The 16,251-nt window shown below is 38.9% G+C and overlaps 2 protein-coding genes and 1 long non-coding RNA gene across 3 annotated transcripts; 1 reads left to right on the top strand and 2 right to left on the bottom strand.

The window, feature by feature from the left end:
- Positions 1-3,731: 3,731 nt before the first annotated feature.
- On the bottom strand, positions 3,732-11,388 carry LOC134859950 (probable E3 SUMO-protein ligase RNF212). Its single transcript, XM_063876755.1, has 13 exons — positions 11,309-11,388; positions 10,981-11,097; positions 9,739-9,800; positions 9,535-9,609; positions 9,325-9,381; positions 8,986-9,044; positions 8,819-8,878; positions 8,104-8,168; positions 7,348-7,414; positions 6,241-6,283; positions 5,993-6,047; positions 4,622-4,691; positions 3,732-4,095 (listed from the first exon to the last, which is right to left on the bottom strand). Exons 2-13 carry the CDS (start codon positions 11,087-11,089, stop codon positions 3,951-3,953), a joined length of 867 nt encoding a protein of 288 aa, XP_063732825.1. The 5' UTR covers positions 11,090-11,097; positions 11,309-11,388; the 3' UTR covers positions 3,732-3,950.
- On the top strand, positions 10,949-13,492 carry LOC134859952 (uncharacterized). Its single transcript, XR_010165177.1, has 3 exons — positions 10,949-11,080; positions 13,196-13,287; positions 13,428-13,492. It is a non-coding gene; the product is annotated as an uncharacterized LOC134859952 (long non-coding RNA).
- On the bottom strand, positions 12,517-14,741 carry si:ch211-255i20.3 (transmembrane emp24 domain-containing protein 11). Its single transcript, XM_063876756.1, has 5 exons — positions 14,429-14,741; positions 13,824-13,915; positions 13,203-13,328; positions 12,933-13,079; positions 12,517-12,848 (listed from the first exon to the last, which is right to left on the bottom strand). The coding sequence occupies exons 1-5, from the start codon at positions 14,556-14,558 to the stop codon at positions 12,699-12,701; spliced, it is 645 nt and encodes a 214-aa protein (XP_063732826.1). The 5' UTR covers positions 14,559-14,741; the 3' UTR covers positions 12,517-12,698.
- Between the last annotated feature and the right edge of the window lie 1,510 nt (positions 14,742-16,251).

The raw sequence follows: 16,251 nt of genomic DNA, 5'->3' as shown, positions 1-16,251 counted from the left end.
TACACGCAACCAAACCTGAAAGATACCTACACACACACACACACCTGAGAGTTTGACACGGTTAGGTAACACATGAGCACACAGCTACACATGGAAGTTTGCACAAGGATGCACACACAAAAGCACAGATGCATGCATCACTCACACACACAGACACCTGGCTGGCATTGAAGCGCTGTTGTTTGCAAACCTCTCCCTCTCTGCACTCATCCTCCACATAGCCATAAAGCCACTATTAAAACTAGGAAAACAAAAACACAAAAAGAGGCTAAAAGAGGGCGACAGGCGGCTTCCATCCTTCTTCCACCCATCCCTCCCTTCCACCCTTTCTTCGTTTCTCTTTACCAAATGTTTACCTTCCCCCCATCCCCCCCGTGAAAAGAGAGGGATGTGGACAGACAGGGTGAGAAAAGAAAGAAATCTGGCAGAGGGGAAGGGAGCCAAGGCCTTTAAAGTCTGCCACAGAGCCGTGACAAAAGCCTCCTAATCTCGGTGTTGTCTTTCGGCCCCTTTTTCTCCCTGCACATCCTGCCAAGCGTGTGTGTGTGTGTGTGTGTGTGTGTGTGTGTGTGTGTGTGTGTGTGTGTGTGTGTGTAGGATAGAATAAGAGAGGAAGAGAGTCAGTGTGTGTGCATTTGTCTGAAAAAAGTTTTAGAAAAGGCAAACCAGGCTGATGGGCAAAGAGATTTTGTGTGATAACGAAGTTTTGTGAGTGTGTGTGTGTGTATGTGTGTGTGTGTGTGTGTGTGTGTGTGTGTGTGTGTGTGTGTGTGTGTGTGTGTGTGTGTGTGTGTGTGTGTGTGTGTGTGTGTGTGTGTGTGACAGGAAAGTATTCTTTCCACAGTCGTGCTGACATCACTCAAGCATGCATGGGACAGTTGGAGGAGGCCGGGCCCCTTCAAAGGCAACAGCCTGCCTTCACATGGGATGCCTGTGTGTGTGTGTGTGTGTGTGTGTGTGTGTGTGTGTGTGGTGGTGTGTGTGTGTGTGTATTGATGAGAATAGGAGTGGTCCAGGTCACCTATCCTCACCTGTTTCTCTTTGAATCATAAACCGCCCCTATTCAGCTCTCTTCCGCTGAAATGCAACAAACCTTTCCTGTCCGGTGTGCTCAACAATTCCTCGATGTCATCCTTTGCACCTTCTTCAAAAGCAGCAGATGTGTTTAGGTGTGTGTGTGTGTGTGTGTGTGTGTGTGTGTGTGTGTGTGTGTGTGTGTGTGTGTGTGTGTGTGTGTGTGTGTGTGTGTGTGTGTGTGTGTGTGTGTGTGTGTGTGTGACCTCCTCAGCGTCCCTTCTTCATCCTGTTGATCCCTATCAGAGGCAGCTGTGGTCCAAAAGCCTTCACACACAGCAGAGGAATGCATGCAGCAGATATTACGATATATAAAAAAGGCTCAGATAGACTACAGTGCCACCTAAAGGCCGATCAAAGTAACGTCAAATCAGGGCAGCATTTGTGGCCACAATTCACTTCCATATTTTCCAAAAAGGATTTTAATCTGCCATCTGTGGAAGGACCGTGTTGATAATTAAATGGTGACCTATGGCCTGTTTGATTGAATGCATTTCTGTGTTTTACAATACACAGTGCTTTTTGGTGCAGAATATATTACACAAAAAAACGTATTAATGTAAAAGGCTGTAGTTTGATGACACATTATGATCATATTCTAACAATACAATTTGACTAAAAGCAAACAGATGATATTGTTGGGTTATCCCCTTCCTGCATAACCAGCCAAACATAAATTTACAAGGGATGGCAAGACTTTTGGTTTTTGTTGTAAGCTGAGATGTGAATAATTGTATGTGGGGATTTTTTCCTACACAAGATAAGACAAACCTTTAAAAGACCCTGTAGGGAAATGGAATGTCAAGCAAGAGCGATGAGAGGAAAACTCAGGATGGGACAGGAAGGTTTAAACTAAACTAAAAAATACAAGTTGAATCAAATAAAACAAAACAATAAAGATTAAGACAAAGGAGCATGCTTCACAGGATATCCATTAAAAATCCCACCCATGTAATGACACACAAACAACTTAAATCATGTTTTTATCCCGAATAACTAAAGTACAAACCTTCAAATATCTGATCCTAGACTGGTTTGATCACCTCATCAACCCCCAGATGTGGGATCTAAACAATTCATTATAATTAACCAACATGAGGAGTACATGTTTGTGGTTGATCATCAAACTTCTTCAAAGGAGGAAACTATAGGTACAGAACAATTAAGTAAAATAAAGTTTCTGAATATTCAAATCATTCAAATCCTTCCTGGTGACTTTTCCAGGAATACTTTAAATCTTCATTGGTGTTCTTTTGGGCTTTTTCCAACAAACATTGTAACTAGTGAAGGTGATTTTACACAGTAAGTCTTCACAGGAACACTTTCTGTGCACCTCAGAAAGACAAATAGCTCCGGTGTGAAATCATTTAGTTCATGTCGTGTCTTGCCTAGAGGGGATTACATTTACAGCCCCAAACAGCACAGGAGTGAAACACTGAGTGACAAAGTGTGAAATCTGGATCAGATTAAGAGAGGAGCCTCTCTTTTTTACACACACACACACACACACACACACACACACACACACACACACACACAGAACGATGGAGATAGAGTAATACAGAAAGGGAGGGAGGGGTGGACTAGCTGTGGGAACATGCTGCTGAATAATTACCACTGACATCAGAATAGTTTTCTTTAGCTCTCTGAAGTGGCAGAGCTCATTTGTACAGCCTGGAGCCATAGGTGTGTGTGAGGGTGTGTGTGTGCGAGAAAAAGAGAGAAGAGTGATTGAGAGGGAGAAGGAAATGTCTCTGGATAACCTTCATTTGAAAGAAAAGTGCAGGAAACACACACAGAATAACTGTAAATGGGAGAGGTGCCGCACAAGAGATGACCCAGTGTGTGTGTGTGTGGGCATAAGGGAGAGATTATTCTGATTTAGTCTTCTCCCTGTCAGAGGGTGACACCATGACAGCTTATTCTGCCCCGGGGAGCCATTTCTCTCTAAGTGGACCTTAAAAAACAGGAAACGGCCTCAAATCCCACCGGAGCACAGAGGAGGATCAGGCCTACTGACTCTGTACAATACCCTCTAACTTCACTCACACACACATGCTGGTAAGGGCCTGAATATAGCGTGTTCAAACCCAGAACACACACACAGTCACACCTGAGCCCTCTTCAATAGACGCCATTCAACGCCCTGACAGGCGGGGACAATAGAGGCAGAAACGCGGGTCGACAGAGAGAAAGGACCTGTCTGAACACATCTGTCTGCCCTTGCCACCCGCCGCACCGCATCAGCTTTTCCCCTGGGATGACTTCAGGTGATATCATGTTCCTATAAGGTTACACTTTTTTGCTTTGCCTTCACTTGCAGCTGTTTTGTAACAAGTTTGGAGGGTGAAATCACGAGTCATGTTACTGAAGTTACAAGCAGCAGGCCAGGAGTGTGGAGGATAGTTCACTGCATCGCTGCCTGAGGGCTGTTCCTGATGTCACTGCAGACTTGTGAAAAGTCTAGTAATTAGATGCAATTTTTCCTTCATCTAATCCCCGTTTTATTGTTGGACCTTGAGCAGGTGCTGGTGCAGAGCATGATGTTGAATCAAGGCACGTAAAGCTGCTGGATCACAAGAAGTTCACTTTCAAAGACAACACGGCTAAACTCTGCTGGATAACCTGACGAATGACATCAGATACTGCTCACCATATTTCATTTAAAAGCAGACAGACTCAGGTCTTTATTTCATCACTTTAACTGATTCGACAACAAACAAGATCTGAGTTTAGTATTCAATGTACAGGTACGGTACAAGCCGAAAACATTACACTTAGATTTAAAACACATCACACAGACTCTTTGGTGATATTAATACCTCTATCTACATGTCAGGGTCCAGGTGTGTGTCCCCTAAAGGCTTTCTGACTGTTTATGTGTGTGTCTGATAACTAGGAGGGCAGACCAGGGAGGACATGGAGTGTCTGAAGGAGGAGAGAGGTTTGAAGATGGGAGATTTCCATCCAGAGCTCTGTCCGTACGAGATTTCTGGGGTCAACGGAGTTCCTTGAAAACGACTGCGAGAGGAGAGGAGAGGAGAGGAGAGGAAAAGGGTTCATTTACAGTTTAATTGCATTATAATAAAATGATAAAAACCAACCCTGCATATGTCAAAACTTTACACATTTCCCAGCTTTCCTCATAACATTATTCAATCATTTTTAGATAGTTTTTTGACAATTATGTGTGCTATTATGAAGCCGCCATATAATAATGAAAAAACCTGTGATGATAATCTTAGCTCCTCAAACAATAGATGTGAGTTGAATCAATTCAAAGTTAGTTCTCGGATTTTCATTGGAATAGTTTACACAAAGAAATAAAACCTCCAAATGTATCCTTTGATTAATGATAGGGGATTTATCTGTTCAAATAAATGCTAAATTGATGTACGTGTCCAGCTTTGTTGTAGTTTATTAAAAGTAAACCTGACACAACAAAGTTGCTTACAATGTGAAATTGACTTGAGTTCTGAAAGTTAAGCTATGAAAAAGTGTTCATTTGAATTTTTCGGATGCTATCCTAAAGCCCTTAATGAGTCACCTGACTGTAGCCGAGGAAGCTGAGTGGTTGGCCAGCAAGTTCTGATTGGACGACCTGTGAGGGATGGTGCCTGAACACCAGAGATCCAACGTTAATCCTTAACAAAGGTCAAACACATAAAGATTCTAAATATGCCCGAGGTGTTTCTGTGTCATTCTAAGTTTTTATGTCTATCCTTCCATCACATGCTCATTTGGAAAAACCTAAGTAGACAAGATAAATGGGTGCATCATCTTTTAAAAATAACAATTAAATTGTTCAATTCCCACAATTGTCCTTACGCCATGAACACAACCCTGTCCTACATAGAGCTTTATGATAAATGGCTTTTCATCTTTATTTAGTTTTGACAAAACTCTTAATTGTGTTTGCCCGATAAATCCGCGGCTGCTGCTGGTTAAATATTATGATTGCCTTCATTTCAATATTTACTTAACCAAATGCTTATTTGAAAGCTGTCGCCTAATTTTTCAGCCACAATGGAGTTCAAATCCTTTAAGGCACTAAATTACAAAATCAAAGAGAGGAGCTCAGTAGGAGTAATTCTAAACACAACAACAGCCAACATCTGTATTCCTTTAATCACTGAGGGTGGTCAGCATGGAGTCCATAACCACCAACACACCTCTAGAGGAGCAGAGACACTTTTAGTATGTCATAGATAGCATGAGGTGTGATTTCTTTACCCATGTGTCTTGTTTAAAAAAAGCTGCAATAAAATCATTTATAATAATATATTTCAATTTCACAGAGATTAGTCTTTTTTTTCTGTTCTGATCATAAATAACTAATATTCTATCATTTTAAATAAATGAGATGCATAGAACAACACTTTGTTTTTAACAGTCGAATACCATATATTTGCCTCCTCACACATCCATTAAAAACAGGTCAATCTGTTAAGAAAAACTACAATTTTGGTAAAGCAAGATATAATAGAATGTATTTTTATGCTGTAATGGCTGTGAAAACAAAAAATGTGTTCTTTATGGGTTTCAATGGGACATATTTATCCTAAGTGTCTGTATTTAAGCTACAGGGTTTGTTATAGGCTTAATGTAAGAGCTGAGGTTAAAATATATGCCTTAGCATTAACACAGCCAGACGTATGATTACACATCTGAAATCCAATCATGACCCTCTGATTGTAAGAGGGTTAAAAAGACTTTAGTTTAATGCTTATAAAGCACTTAAGGCTGTATACTTGTATACGGATTAAGTGAGGAGTGGTGTCAAACCACTAACCCTGAATCTACTGGAGTAATGTCTTAGCAGAGTTATGGCTTACAGAGGAATCACCAAAGCAGATCCAAGGTTATGAGCTAAATTTGACATGAATCACAGTTTAATGAGGCGCAGCAGAGCACATACCCATTCGCCCGTCTTGTGGAGGACTGATTAACGACAGTCTGGGGACGGTGATGGGCTGAGAGACAGAGACATATAGACACTTCAGAAATCATACCTTTGTGTTTGCCTGTTTTCAAAAGAAATACACTTTTTGTACTTAAGTCATGAAGTGAATGTTCAGACGCTGTATATCTGGATAATCTATGTTGCATTACACAAACTGTATATTAAAAATGGATGCTAACTACAGGAAGAATAATAGCACTTACTTTCCTGAACAGACTCCTTTCATCTACGTCCATATTTTCAGAGCTGTGAGACATGAGAGCACGCTTCATTAGTCCTGTGTGGTTCAGTGGGCTGAGCACTGCCTGAACTAAAGCCAAACGTCTCTTTAACAGAAACCTTTATCGTTTTAATCCCAAGACAGATATTCACGTCTTGGAAAAATATTTTCAAGAACAAGAATGAAGACCAATTGCCTAAGCTAGCTTTTGTGAAAAGTAAATACATAGAGTTAGGTGATCATTATTAACTACAGTGAGATAATTCAATGTTTTAACAGTGGTTTTTTACCATGCGTAATCATAATAATGCATCATATTGATAGCAATTTCTGGAAATCAGTAGATTGTTTTACTGAAAATATTGTATATTTGTACAAAACTTGAGCAAAAAACGATTAATAACAAGAGGTGCTTCTATTAGGAACTCTTTGTCGGATTCATAATTTATTTCAGTGACTAAAATCAAAAGCTATCTATTACAATCTCCTTAGCATTGTACGACCCAAATTATTTTTGCATGACAACTCCATTAGCATCGATTTACTTTTAAATTCAAAACTAAATGGAGCCCTGAGGCATGGCGGTGATTCTGCAGCTGGGGTTAATATCGGCTGTCCATCATCTGTTTGCTCAGTGGAAGAATCTAAAGTCTCAGTGAATAAAAAAACATTTGCACTATTAAACGCCGGCAGACAATCAATCCTGTGTCAACGGCGTGGAAGGAAACCCAGTAGGGAATCCTGACTAAACCCAAGCAAAGCTTAGCTTATTCAGGTGTGTGTGTGTGTGTGTGTGTGTGTGTGTGTGTGTGTGTGTGTGTGTGTGTGTGTAGATAACCGCAGGGCAGTGCACAGCTATACAGCAGCTAAAGCTAACATAAGACACCGGGGCTGAACTCAGGATATAGCTTGTTTGCACTGCGAAATACCTCCTACATTTTCGCCCTCGCGCTCTTACGGTGAGAGGGAAAGAAGGGCAGAGCTAAGAGAAACACAGACTCAGATGAGGTGAAAGGTGTGCGAAATCAAAAATGAACACAAAAAAAATGTTCAAATATAGAGAAGAAAGTTATGGAGGGACGATACTCACATGTTATTGGTTGAGGAGTGTCTAGAGATGGACATCGGGGAGTGATATGGGATCTGTAGGACTGACACTGACAGACAATAACAACGTTAAGAACTCACAAACATTATCAATGATGAAGAGACATTAGTGGTTAGGAAGGGAATAAATGAAAATACATGATGTGACCACAAAGACGTGGTTGGCATAATTTGCCTTTTTTAGCCACAAGCTAAAACCAGTAGTGTTGATTGGTCAGCCTAAAAATGTTTAAACTTTTCCTAAAGTTGAAATATGTTTTAATGTTTTTACAGTCTTTGGTTGGAGCTATAATCACAATTAAAGTTAATTTACATTGCTTTTCTTTCATACGATACTTCAAACGTTTGTTATATCCAATTTATCGAGTTATATATATCACTCTCACTCTGACAACACAAGTCAGAACCAACCTTTTCTTGGATTCTAGTTAATTAGTCAAATGTAAAGTAAAGCAAAAAATAATATAATATATTATGAATGAAATGGATCTTCATTCTTTTCAAGTTCAGCTTATCTTCCTGCACTGACGCTACAATGCAGAGTGAAAGAAATATAAGCAGCCTTTCAGAAACAGGTATAATGAACAGTGTATTATCATGTACAATGATTGCTTAGTGTGATAAAAATCATTTTTATTCAAATGTAAATGGCAGTTCAGGGTGTTTACGTCTTCCATAAAGACCAATACAAGAAAGCAGCAGTGACACATAAATTGTATACCATGGGATTGTTGTTTACCTGATTTGTGTCCATGTGGAGTGTGAGAGCTGCGGCTCATCTGAGGCACTGATGAAACTTTGGCACTGAAAACAATAAACATTTAGATATAACTACGCTCCAGCACTGGTACGTTTAGAGCTCAAAGGGGCAAATTCTAACAATGAATATTTTTCAAATACATTTCAACCAACAAAACTTCCACCTAATAACTACTTTTCTATATTTTCTGGCCTTTTTCAAAAACAAAATCTGCCTGTTTAAACAAGCTCAGTGTTGGTGATGGTTGTAAACTTCCAGGAGTAAATGTGTCAGGAGTGACCCCTAGTGAGAGGAGAGGAATTACAGGCAGCTGGTTGGTAATAACTTTATGTGCTGGCGAGCTCAAAAAAGCCATTATATTCCATACAATGTTTATTGTTTAAATCCTGTGTGAGCGAAGGGTTGAAAAGAAACATGAGTCAAATGCTTTCTAGCTAATATTTTTCAGGATAGCTTGATTGGTGGAAAAGTTAAAGGCCGCTAATTCTACAGCATTGTGGCTGTTGAAATCAGAAGGAAAACCTGCCAGGAAGCATTTACAAACTGAACGTACCACACAGAAATTAGTTACATATTTTAAGAAGTAACATCAAAAGTATACAATTGCTAAACATGAACAGTATTCAGTCAAATTAACTTATGGGTGTCTGAAAATTGAAATAACGATTAAGTGCGTATCTCCTCTATGCTTTACCTCTGATGATGAAGAGAGTTTTCCAGCTTAGTGATGTAGGCGCTCTGGTCATTCAGCTTCCTTCAAAGGAAAGAAAGTAAAGAAATTAGGAAAGGCACCCAACTTTTAATTTACAGCAGTTGAGAAATATGTTTGAAACAGCAATATTAACTTGTGCTTTAACTTACTTTGCCATCTGCTGCATTTCTTGCTTCATCTTGACTAGTACCTCCTCTAGTTTGTCATTCTGTAATTGATACATTGGATGGGGACACAATAGGGCAGCCTTTGTGACTATCTTGTAATATAAACGGTTCCTATTATTATTATTATTATTATTACATTTAGTAGGCAGCAAATAGAACAGGAATACATTTCAACATGGTAAGAAAACATTAAAAAAATTAACAGCAGACATTTCACAATTTTTCGACAACATAGTCCATTACATGCCAGATGAAGAACATAAAACCCTCAAAGACACACACACAAAAAACCTTCACAGCAGGAACACAGATGTCTCTCACCCTGTGCTGGTAGTAAGACAACAGTTTCTTTTGATGTCTTGCCTGAAACATTAAAACCTGAGGAAAAGGAAACAAACATCACTATTATTTCTGTACATATATAGCATGAAGAACCCAAACCACCTCCAACTGACAGACTTTCATCCCGAACTGATACAACAACAATTAACACCATTTTAATATTTGATGACGAGATAGAAAACGACCAACTTTGCTGATTTCTGTGAAGTTTTTTGTTGCCACAATATTGATGTCGGTGAACAGGGCCTTCATGTCTGAGCTGCTCTGAAACAAAGACATTTCAAATGAATGTAACAAAAATAGAATTTGATCAGTCTGATATTATTGTGCTTTTATCCCAGTCAGAGACCACCACAGCCACCCAAAGGATTCAATGGGAATAAAGATGCTTACTTTGTCAGTGAGAGGTGATACTTGGCATATCGCGTTGCATATTAAACACTTCCCTGGTTTTCCTGAAAGAAAAGTTCCAATTCAATATGGACAACAACACAAAATGCATATCCTTTCTACGCTTATATTAAATAGAGTATTCTCTAAATCTAATTTAGGAACGGAACAAAAAGGGGCTCTCAAAGTGCTTACCCATGAGACCCAAAACTAATTAAGTGTAACCCCTGGGTTTAACCCTGGAAGCCAGAGCGAATTCAAATATAATCAAACTCTTGAGAGTTAGACTTAGATTACACCCATCGGGAACAGACCCATGGCTTGTGAATATGATCGGCTTTCCTAAAGTGGGACTGAGAGACTTCCAAGAGATTACTTCAAGAAACCCAATATCCAATGTTGATTGGTATAATTTACCTCTTACTTCTTTTGAGCATATGACAAGAAGCATACATGGTCTGATCATGTTACACATCTGTGATTTGTTCTGTGGTCTTTGATTATAGACAGATTTTGATTAATTTTTATCTTAAAAACAGAGGGACGATAGCTCATATAAGACATTTCTGAGAGGGTAGTTGGGGGGGGGCTGTTTCCACCCTGAAGTGGAATGAGTCTTTGATTATGGACAGTTTTTTAATGATGTGTATCTGTTTTGTGTGCCTTAGAAGTTGTTTTGGTCTCTTTTTAGTGATTTGTTGTCTCTTTGCAGTTGCACTTTGTCACTTTTTGGTCCTTATGAGTCTATTTCTGATTGAAACATGTGTCTTTAATATTTGTAAGTGAAAGTCAGGGGTCGGACCGTAGGTGGGCCAGTTCAGTAATCCTTCCATGACTTATCCTCTTTTGTCTTGTTTTACGTTTAAGAATAAACCTGGAAGACCCCCTTAACAAGGAGCTTCACTACATCAAGTATTTCCTTTCAATTGTTGATTGATAACAATTTACCAGATTAATATGAAGCCAACTTTGACATAACAAATACTGACAAACGTATCTTTATAAGCGAGAGTGTATTTACTGGGGGACTCGGTTGTCTCTTATGCATTCAATTGTTAGATATAAGGGCCAATCTTGAATACACATGGTGTAAAACTGGGTCTTCAGCTCTGCAATATCCCACAAAGTCCAACAGATGGCCCTGTTTCACTTTCACCTGTCTGGTACAATTGAAAAGAAGCTAAACATCCCCATCAGTGATTGCTTTGCCTGTCATAATGTTAGCGTCATTAAGTTGTTTTCTACCTTTCTGATGACAGACATTGCAGATGATATGTCCACAGGTGGTGACCGCCAGTTTTCTGTCAGCACTGGGACAAAGGAAGCAGGAGTTGCAGCAGATCCAGTAAGACATTTGGAGACCTGCAAAAAAAAAAAAAGAGGTTAACGTTCAATTAAGCTAACCCACCTTGTTAAGTCATTAATGCTAGTTGTTGGTATGTTTACATAGCATTAGCACATTTTGCGAAGTGGTTATCTGCTCCAAGTTTCATTTACGGCTTTAAAATCTGCTCTGTCTAGACAACTTTGTAAAGCGTTTCTAGAGCAACAAATGCACATATAAATTAATTACCTAACCAAGGATACCCCCGCTGCAAATTAAGCTAAATGCTAATACCGTTAGCTAGCATAACTAACTGGTCTACGTTAAAGAGGGACGTCCTTAGCTGCTTTTAAATGATTTAAATGTCTGCTAAAACTGCTCAAAGTTACTAAACTACAGAAACATGTCTGTTGACTAATGATCTTTAGCTATGTCAGGCTAGCTAAATTAAATATTTACTTTTATTTAACGTGAACAACTGGCACCTAACGTCAGTTTTTACGCTAACCACTAACCAGCAATAATAACGTTACCCTCTCCGAGCAACTGCTATATGTTAACTGGCTAGCTAATGACGACATTCTAGCTTAATTTCGGTTAGAAGAAGTATTGTAACGTCTTATAACACTTTTTTCACAATTAACTAAACATTTCCACACCAGGTAAGTCAGGTAAGTCATAAATACTCCATCTAAAAATGTCCAACTTAAACTCATGATTTTTGTTCAGTTCTAATATTATTATTGGAATGTAACTGAGTAGGCTACTCCAGTAATATACTCTTGGGGTACTTTTAATTATGAGTATTTCCATTTTCTGCTACTTTGTTCTTCTACTTCAATACATGTCAAGGTAATGTTTTAACTTTAACTGCACTACATCGATAACATACATACATGGGATTATATGATAGATATTTACTACTATTTTACGCAGTACTTTCCTAAATGTCTTCCATATTAACATATTACATCATAAAAAACGTGTTTTTTCTAATGAGTCAAGCAGAATTACATAATATTCTATAACAAAACAGCTAAACTGGCTAGCTAATATCAATATAGGCCTACCAATATAGAGTAATAATAGTTCACTTATTAATCTCTTTCACAACTAGCTTAATATTTCAACATTAGGTAACAAAAGTTGATGTTCAAGGCCTTTAACTTATTGTGGTCACCGATTTGTTCCTAAATACTCTATTTAAAATATCCAACTTAAAGTGAGACTTTTTCTTGTTCAGATATAACTTATATTAGGCCAATGTGATTATAATGTGGGCCATACAACTATAGTTTATATATACAAACAGTTGTGTCGGTTTGATCCCCAAAAAGTATACAGTGAACTCTTGCCTAATGTAATGCAGTTTTAAGGGCGAAAGAGTTGAACAATAGAATGAGAGCAAACAATAATTTGTACATAAACAACATTCAAATTAGTGTTGGTGGATTTTATTTAACCATAAAACATCCTTATGCTTTAATCATTCAGCCATACATAGTTTTGAATCCTAAATGTCATCAATTGGCTGTTTCAATTGAAATAAAGTGTACATCGTCATCCAGTATGCACCCTAAACACTTGAAAAGTTATGGGCAGGACATCAGGTAAAGCGCTGACAGATCAGAGGTCATCGTCAGACAAGCTTCTTGGCGATGAAGAAGTCTTTGAGTCGTTTCATCTGCCAGAAACCAACCGTCAGCAGCACAGAGGTCTGCACCATGGCCCACCACAGCACTTTGCTGTTGGTGTTCTCACCAATCTGGCGAAACACCTCCTCTTTTTCCTGAGAGGAGGAAGATTATATAAAAGATTCAGAAACATTTTCAGAAAAACAAATATTATTTGCACAGTAAAATGTTTTTTTTACCCTCTGGTACTCCTGCTGCCTGGTGATGAATATCATCTGATCTATGAGGTGTCGGAGGCTGTTCTCCAGAGTCTCCAAGTTGTCTTTAGTCTTGTCAGTGACGGGGTGTACGGAGTGCTCTCCCATCTGAACATCCAAATGTAGCTTCTGCTCAGCATGATGAAGGAAATTGGGTTATTGTTCAATATAATAATATTACAATGTATGTGTTATTGCATTTTTCCCCCATCTTTTTCTTATTAATTTTCAGTTTGTGTCCATAGGTCTCACCAGCCTCTCTCCAGCAAATACAGAAAACCTTGTGGAGTTGGTTTGGAAGCAAAGGTAGTGCTGACCAGAGGCGTGCGATGTGAAGGTGAATTTAGCAAATTTACCATAGCGTTTTGACATCACAACCTAGAGAGCAGGAAGGAGACTGTTAGGCCAACATTTCTTAAGCTGTGGGTCAACAAAATTAACATGTGTTTTTGTCTCATTTCAAACATATCCAAAAAGCTGAATTTGAAATGAAAGTGAAGATCTTTTATACATTTCGGCCACTTGAGTGAAGTCCTGTTCTTAAAAAGATTTTGCTGGAGCTTTACAGTTTGGTATCAATACCTAAGTAAATATCAATACCTCTTTCTACACTGGCAAACAGATTAATTGTGTGTGTGTGTGTGTGTGTGTGTGTGTGTGTGTGTGTGTGTGTGTGTGTGTGTGTGTGTGTGTGTGTGTGTGTGTGTGTGTGTGTGTGTGTGTGTGTGTGTGTGTGTGTGTGTGTGTGTGTGTGTGTGTGTCATGTATTTTATTGTTGTTACGAAGTGAGAAACTAGTGATAGGCTCATGTGTTAATGAACCATCACAGGGGATGTTTGACTTGGTGATGGATTACTCCTGTGAGTGCAGTACCTCATGGTTTGGGTCTCTGACTGTCACAGTGACACCGAGGTGAGGGGAGTGGGAGAGCGCATTCATCTCCCACGGCTCCAACAAGAAATAACCTGAAGGTAAAGCAGACTTCACATGAGTGCACATACACAATCACACACACAGTAGAGGACAAGGTTATAATTACGTTTTTGATTTTGCAACGCTTATATTAAATTAAGCATGGAGAGGGAATAAAAGTAACATTTATATTTGATTTACAACAAAAATAATATTGTGTGTTACTATTACAGTAGTTAATATATACATTACTTTTATGTCTCTCTTTCTCTCACTCTAGGATTGTTTGTTAAACAGTACAATGAGTTAAATGAACAATAAATGAAATGCTCTTACATTTTCCTGGTAATTTTATGTTAAACCACACGACAAATCAGTTTTTACAAAGACTCCACTTTATTACACAAGTGACTCTTGGTTGCTGGAATAAGAGAAACACTATCACAGAGGTACACATAACATTAATGTGTGATTCAAAATACAGTTTTCCAACCTCATTCCACATTGATTCCCTGTGTTTGATTGTAAACGACACTCAGGAGGAATATTCCCTCTTCTGGACTCACCGGTGACGAGCATGTCTTCAGGAATCTCCTCAATGATGCACTTCTGCTCCTGCTCTCCGAGATCAAAATACATGGCTGCTGCCAACACCAGGTAACACTGGAGGAGAAAGCCAATGCCTCGCAAACTCATTTTAGCTAACAATGAGCTATTCAATTACAATACACTTGACAGTGACCAAATGTTTGGCGTGTAGGTTCAGTTTTCTGTAGATCTCCAAATTCTTACACCAGATGTATTTGTCATTGACTATAGACAAACCCTCATGTCCTTCAGCATATATTTTGAGGGGGGAGGCAAGAGGGACAGTTTGAGTGTGAGAAACTCACAGGTGCTGTTTTGTGTGACGAGACCTTCTGGTCAACTTGTGACTGGTTAAACTGGGAGCCAATAGCAAAGCTGTTCAGTATAATGATTGATGGGACAGACTACTTCCTGCAGACATAGAGAATCCCACAGTAAATTAAAGTACACTTACGGAAAGGTCAACTTTATTATAAGGTACCTGTGTCATGGGCACAATGCTAAAGTTTGTTGCTTTAGAAAAAACATCATGAATCAACATCACAAAAACAACATCAAAACATAAGAAAGATTTGCTGTTGACATTATCACATCTTAAAAATAAGAACCTGTGGAATTAAACTGCTAAAATAAAGAAAATATCCACAAACAAAACTTGTAAAAGGTTATATGGGATTAAACATGTTGATGCTGCAGGAGACTGGTCTGATACTGCTGTAAATGTAATTCCCCCGGAGGGCCGAGTGCTTGCTCTGCACTAAATCAAAATGGATAGATGCTGAACTTTGCCCTAAGGGTCAGCTCACTAGCTACAGCAAGATGCAAGAAAAGCAAATAACATATTCAGAAATGTGTTCATCTCATGTGGATGTCCTTCAAGTTTGAGAATATATTGGCAAACTATACTGTAGTACATTGATTTATTGCTAGCCTTGGCATAAGACAAATGCACTTATCATCTGGCCTGCTGATTTATTTACATCTTGTATATTTTTTGAAACATGGTGTTCACCTTTTAACCTTTCTAAGCTGTAAAGATTACCAATGTCACCGTGTGGGTTACTACAGTATTAAAGAGAGTTCAAATGTTGTTGAACATTGAAAGCCAAACCATAACACACAGTAGTGCCATACACCAACTCTAGACGAGGTCACTTACAGTATAAAGTAAACCAACCCACAACCCCCCCCCCCCCACACACAGAATAAATCATCTCATATTTAGCATCTGCAGAAGTTGTTTCTCCTCAGTCAGCAAAGAATCACACTTTTTTTTTAATACTTGAAAAGGCCCTGTTTTGCTCGTTTTGAGGTTCATATATTTATTTTGTGCCTCTACTGGGACATGTCTCCATGCTTTAATGTTCAAAAACCTCTTTATTTTTCTCATACTGCCTGTGTTGCAGCACCTCTTTTCACCCTCTGTCTCAAACCAGAGCCCAGTCTGCTCTGATTGGTTAGCTGGCTTGCTCTTTTGTGATTGATCAACTGCTTAGAAATGTCCCGCCCCTTAGCCTATCACTTGCAATGTGTTGGAGCGCTAGCCAATAGAGAAGCTTGTGTTAGATAGTGATGACTCTATGTTACATAACAAAACAAAGGAGCCCAATGGGGCGTTGCAGGCAGTGGAGAGAAACTCCCCATGAAGGGAACTTTCAAATTCCTCCTTTGCGGAGCATTTACATGCACAAAAACCTATATAGCACACTACAGGAAAGGGGAAGCTCGAAAAAGCATAATAGGGCCTCTTTAATCAATTTGTTTAATATCCCTGCCACTGAAATAGTACTGTAGTAGACTA

This window comes from Eleginops maclovinus, chromosome 23, assembly GCF_036324505.1.
Source record: "Eleginops maclovinus isolate JMC-PN-2008 ecotype Puerto Natales chromosome 23, JC_Emac_rtc_rv5, whole genome shotgun sequence".
Lineage (NCBI taxonomy): Eukaryota > Metazoa > Chordata > Actinopteri > Perciformes > Eleginopidae > Eleginops > Eleginops maclovinus.
This window is presented reverse-complemented; position numbering and strand designations above follow the sequence as displayed.

Excerpts from the sequence above, each read along its gene's own strand:
- si:ch211-255i20.3 (XM_063876756.1), bottom strand. The coding sequence starts at position 14,558 with ATGAGTTTGCGAGGCATTGGCTTTCTCCTCCAGTGTTACCTGGTGTTG. Across the intron at positions 13,329-13,823 it reads TCAGAGACCCAAACCATGAG|GTTGTGATGTCAAAACGCTA; the intron begins GTACTGCACTCA and ends CCTGCTCTCTAG. Across the intron at positions 12,849-12,932 it reads GGCAGCAGGAGTACCAGAGG|GAAAAAGAGGAGGTGTTTCG; the intron begins GTAAAAAAAACA and ends TCCTCCTCTCAG.
- LOC134859950 (XM_063876755.1), bottom strand. The coding sequence starts at position 11,089 with ATGTCTTACTGGATCTGCTGCAACTCCTGCTTCCTTTGTCCCAGTGCT. Across the intron at positions 9,382-9,534 it reads ACTTCACAGAAATCAGCAAA|GTTTTAATGTTTCAGGCAAG; the intron begins GTTGGTCGTTTT and ends CCTTTTCCTCAG. Across the intron at positions 4,096-4,621 it reads GCTTCCTCGGCTACAGTCAG|TCGTTTTCAAGGAACTCCGT; the intron begins GTGACTCATTAA and ends CTCCTCTCGCAG.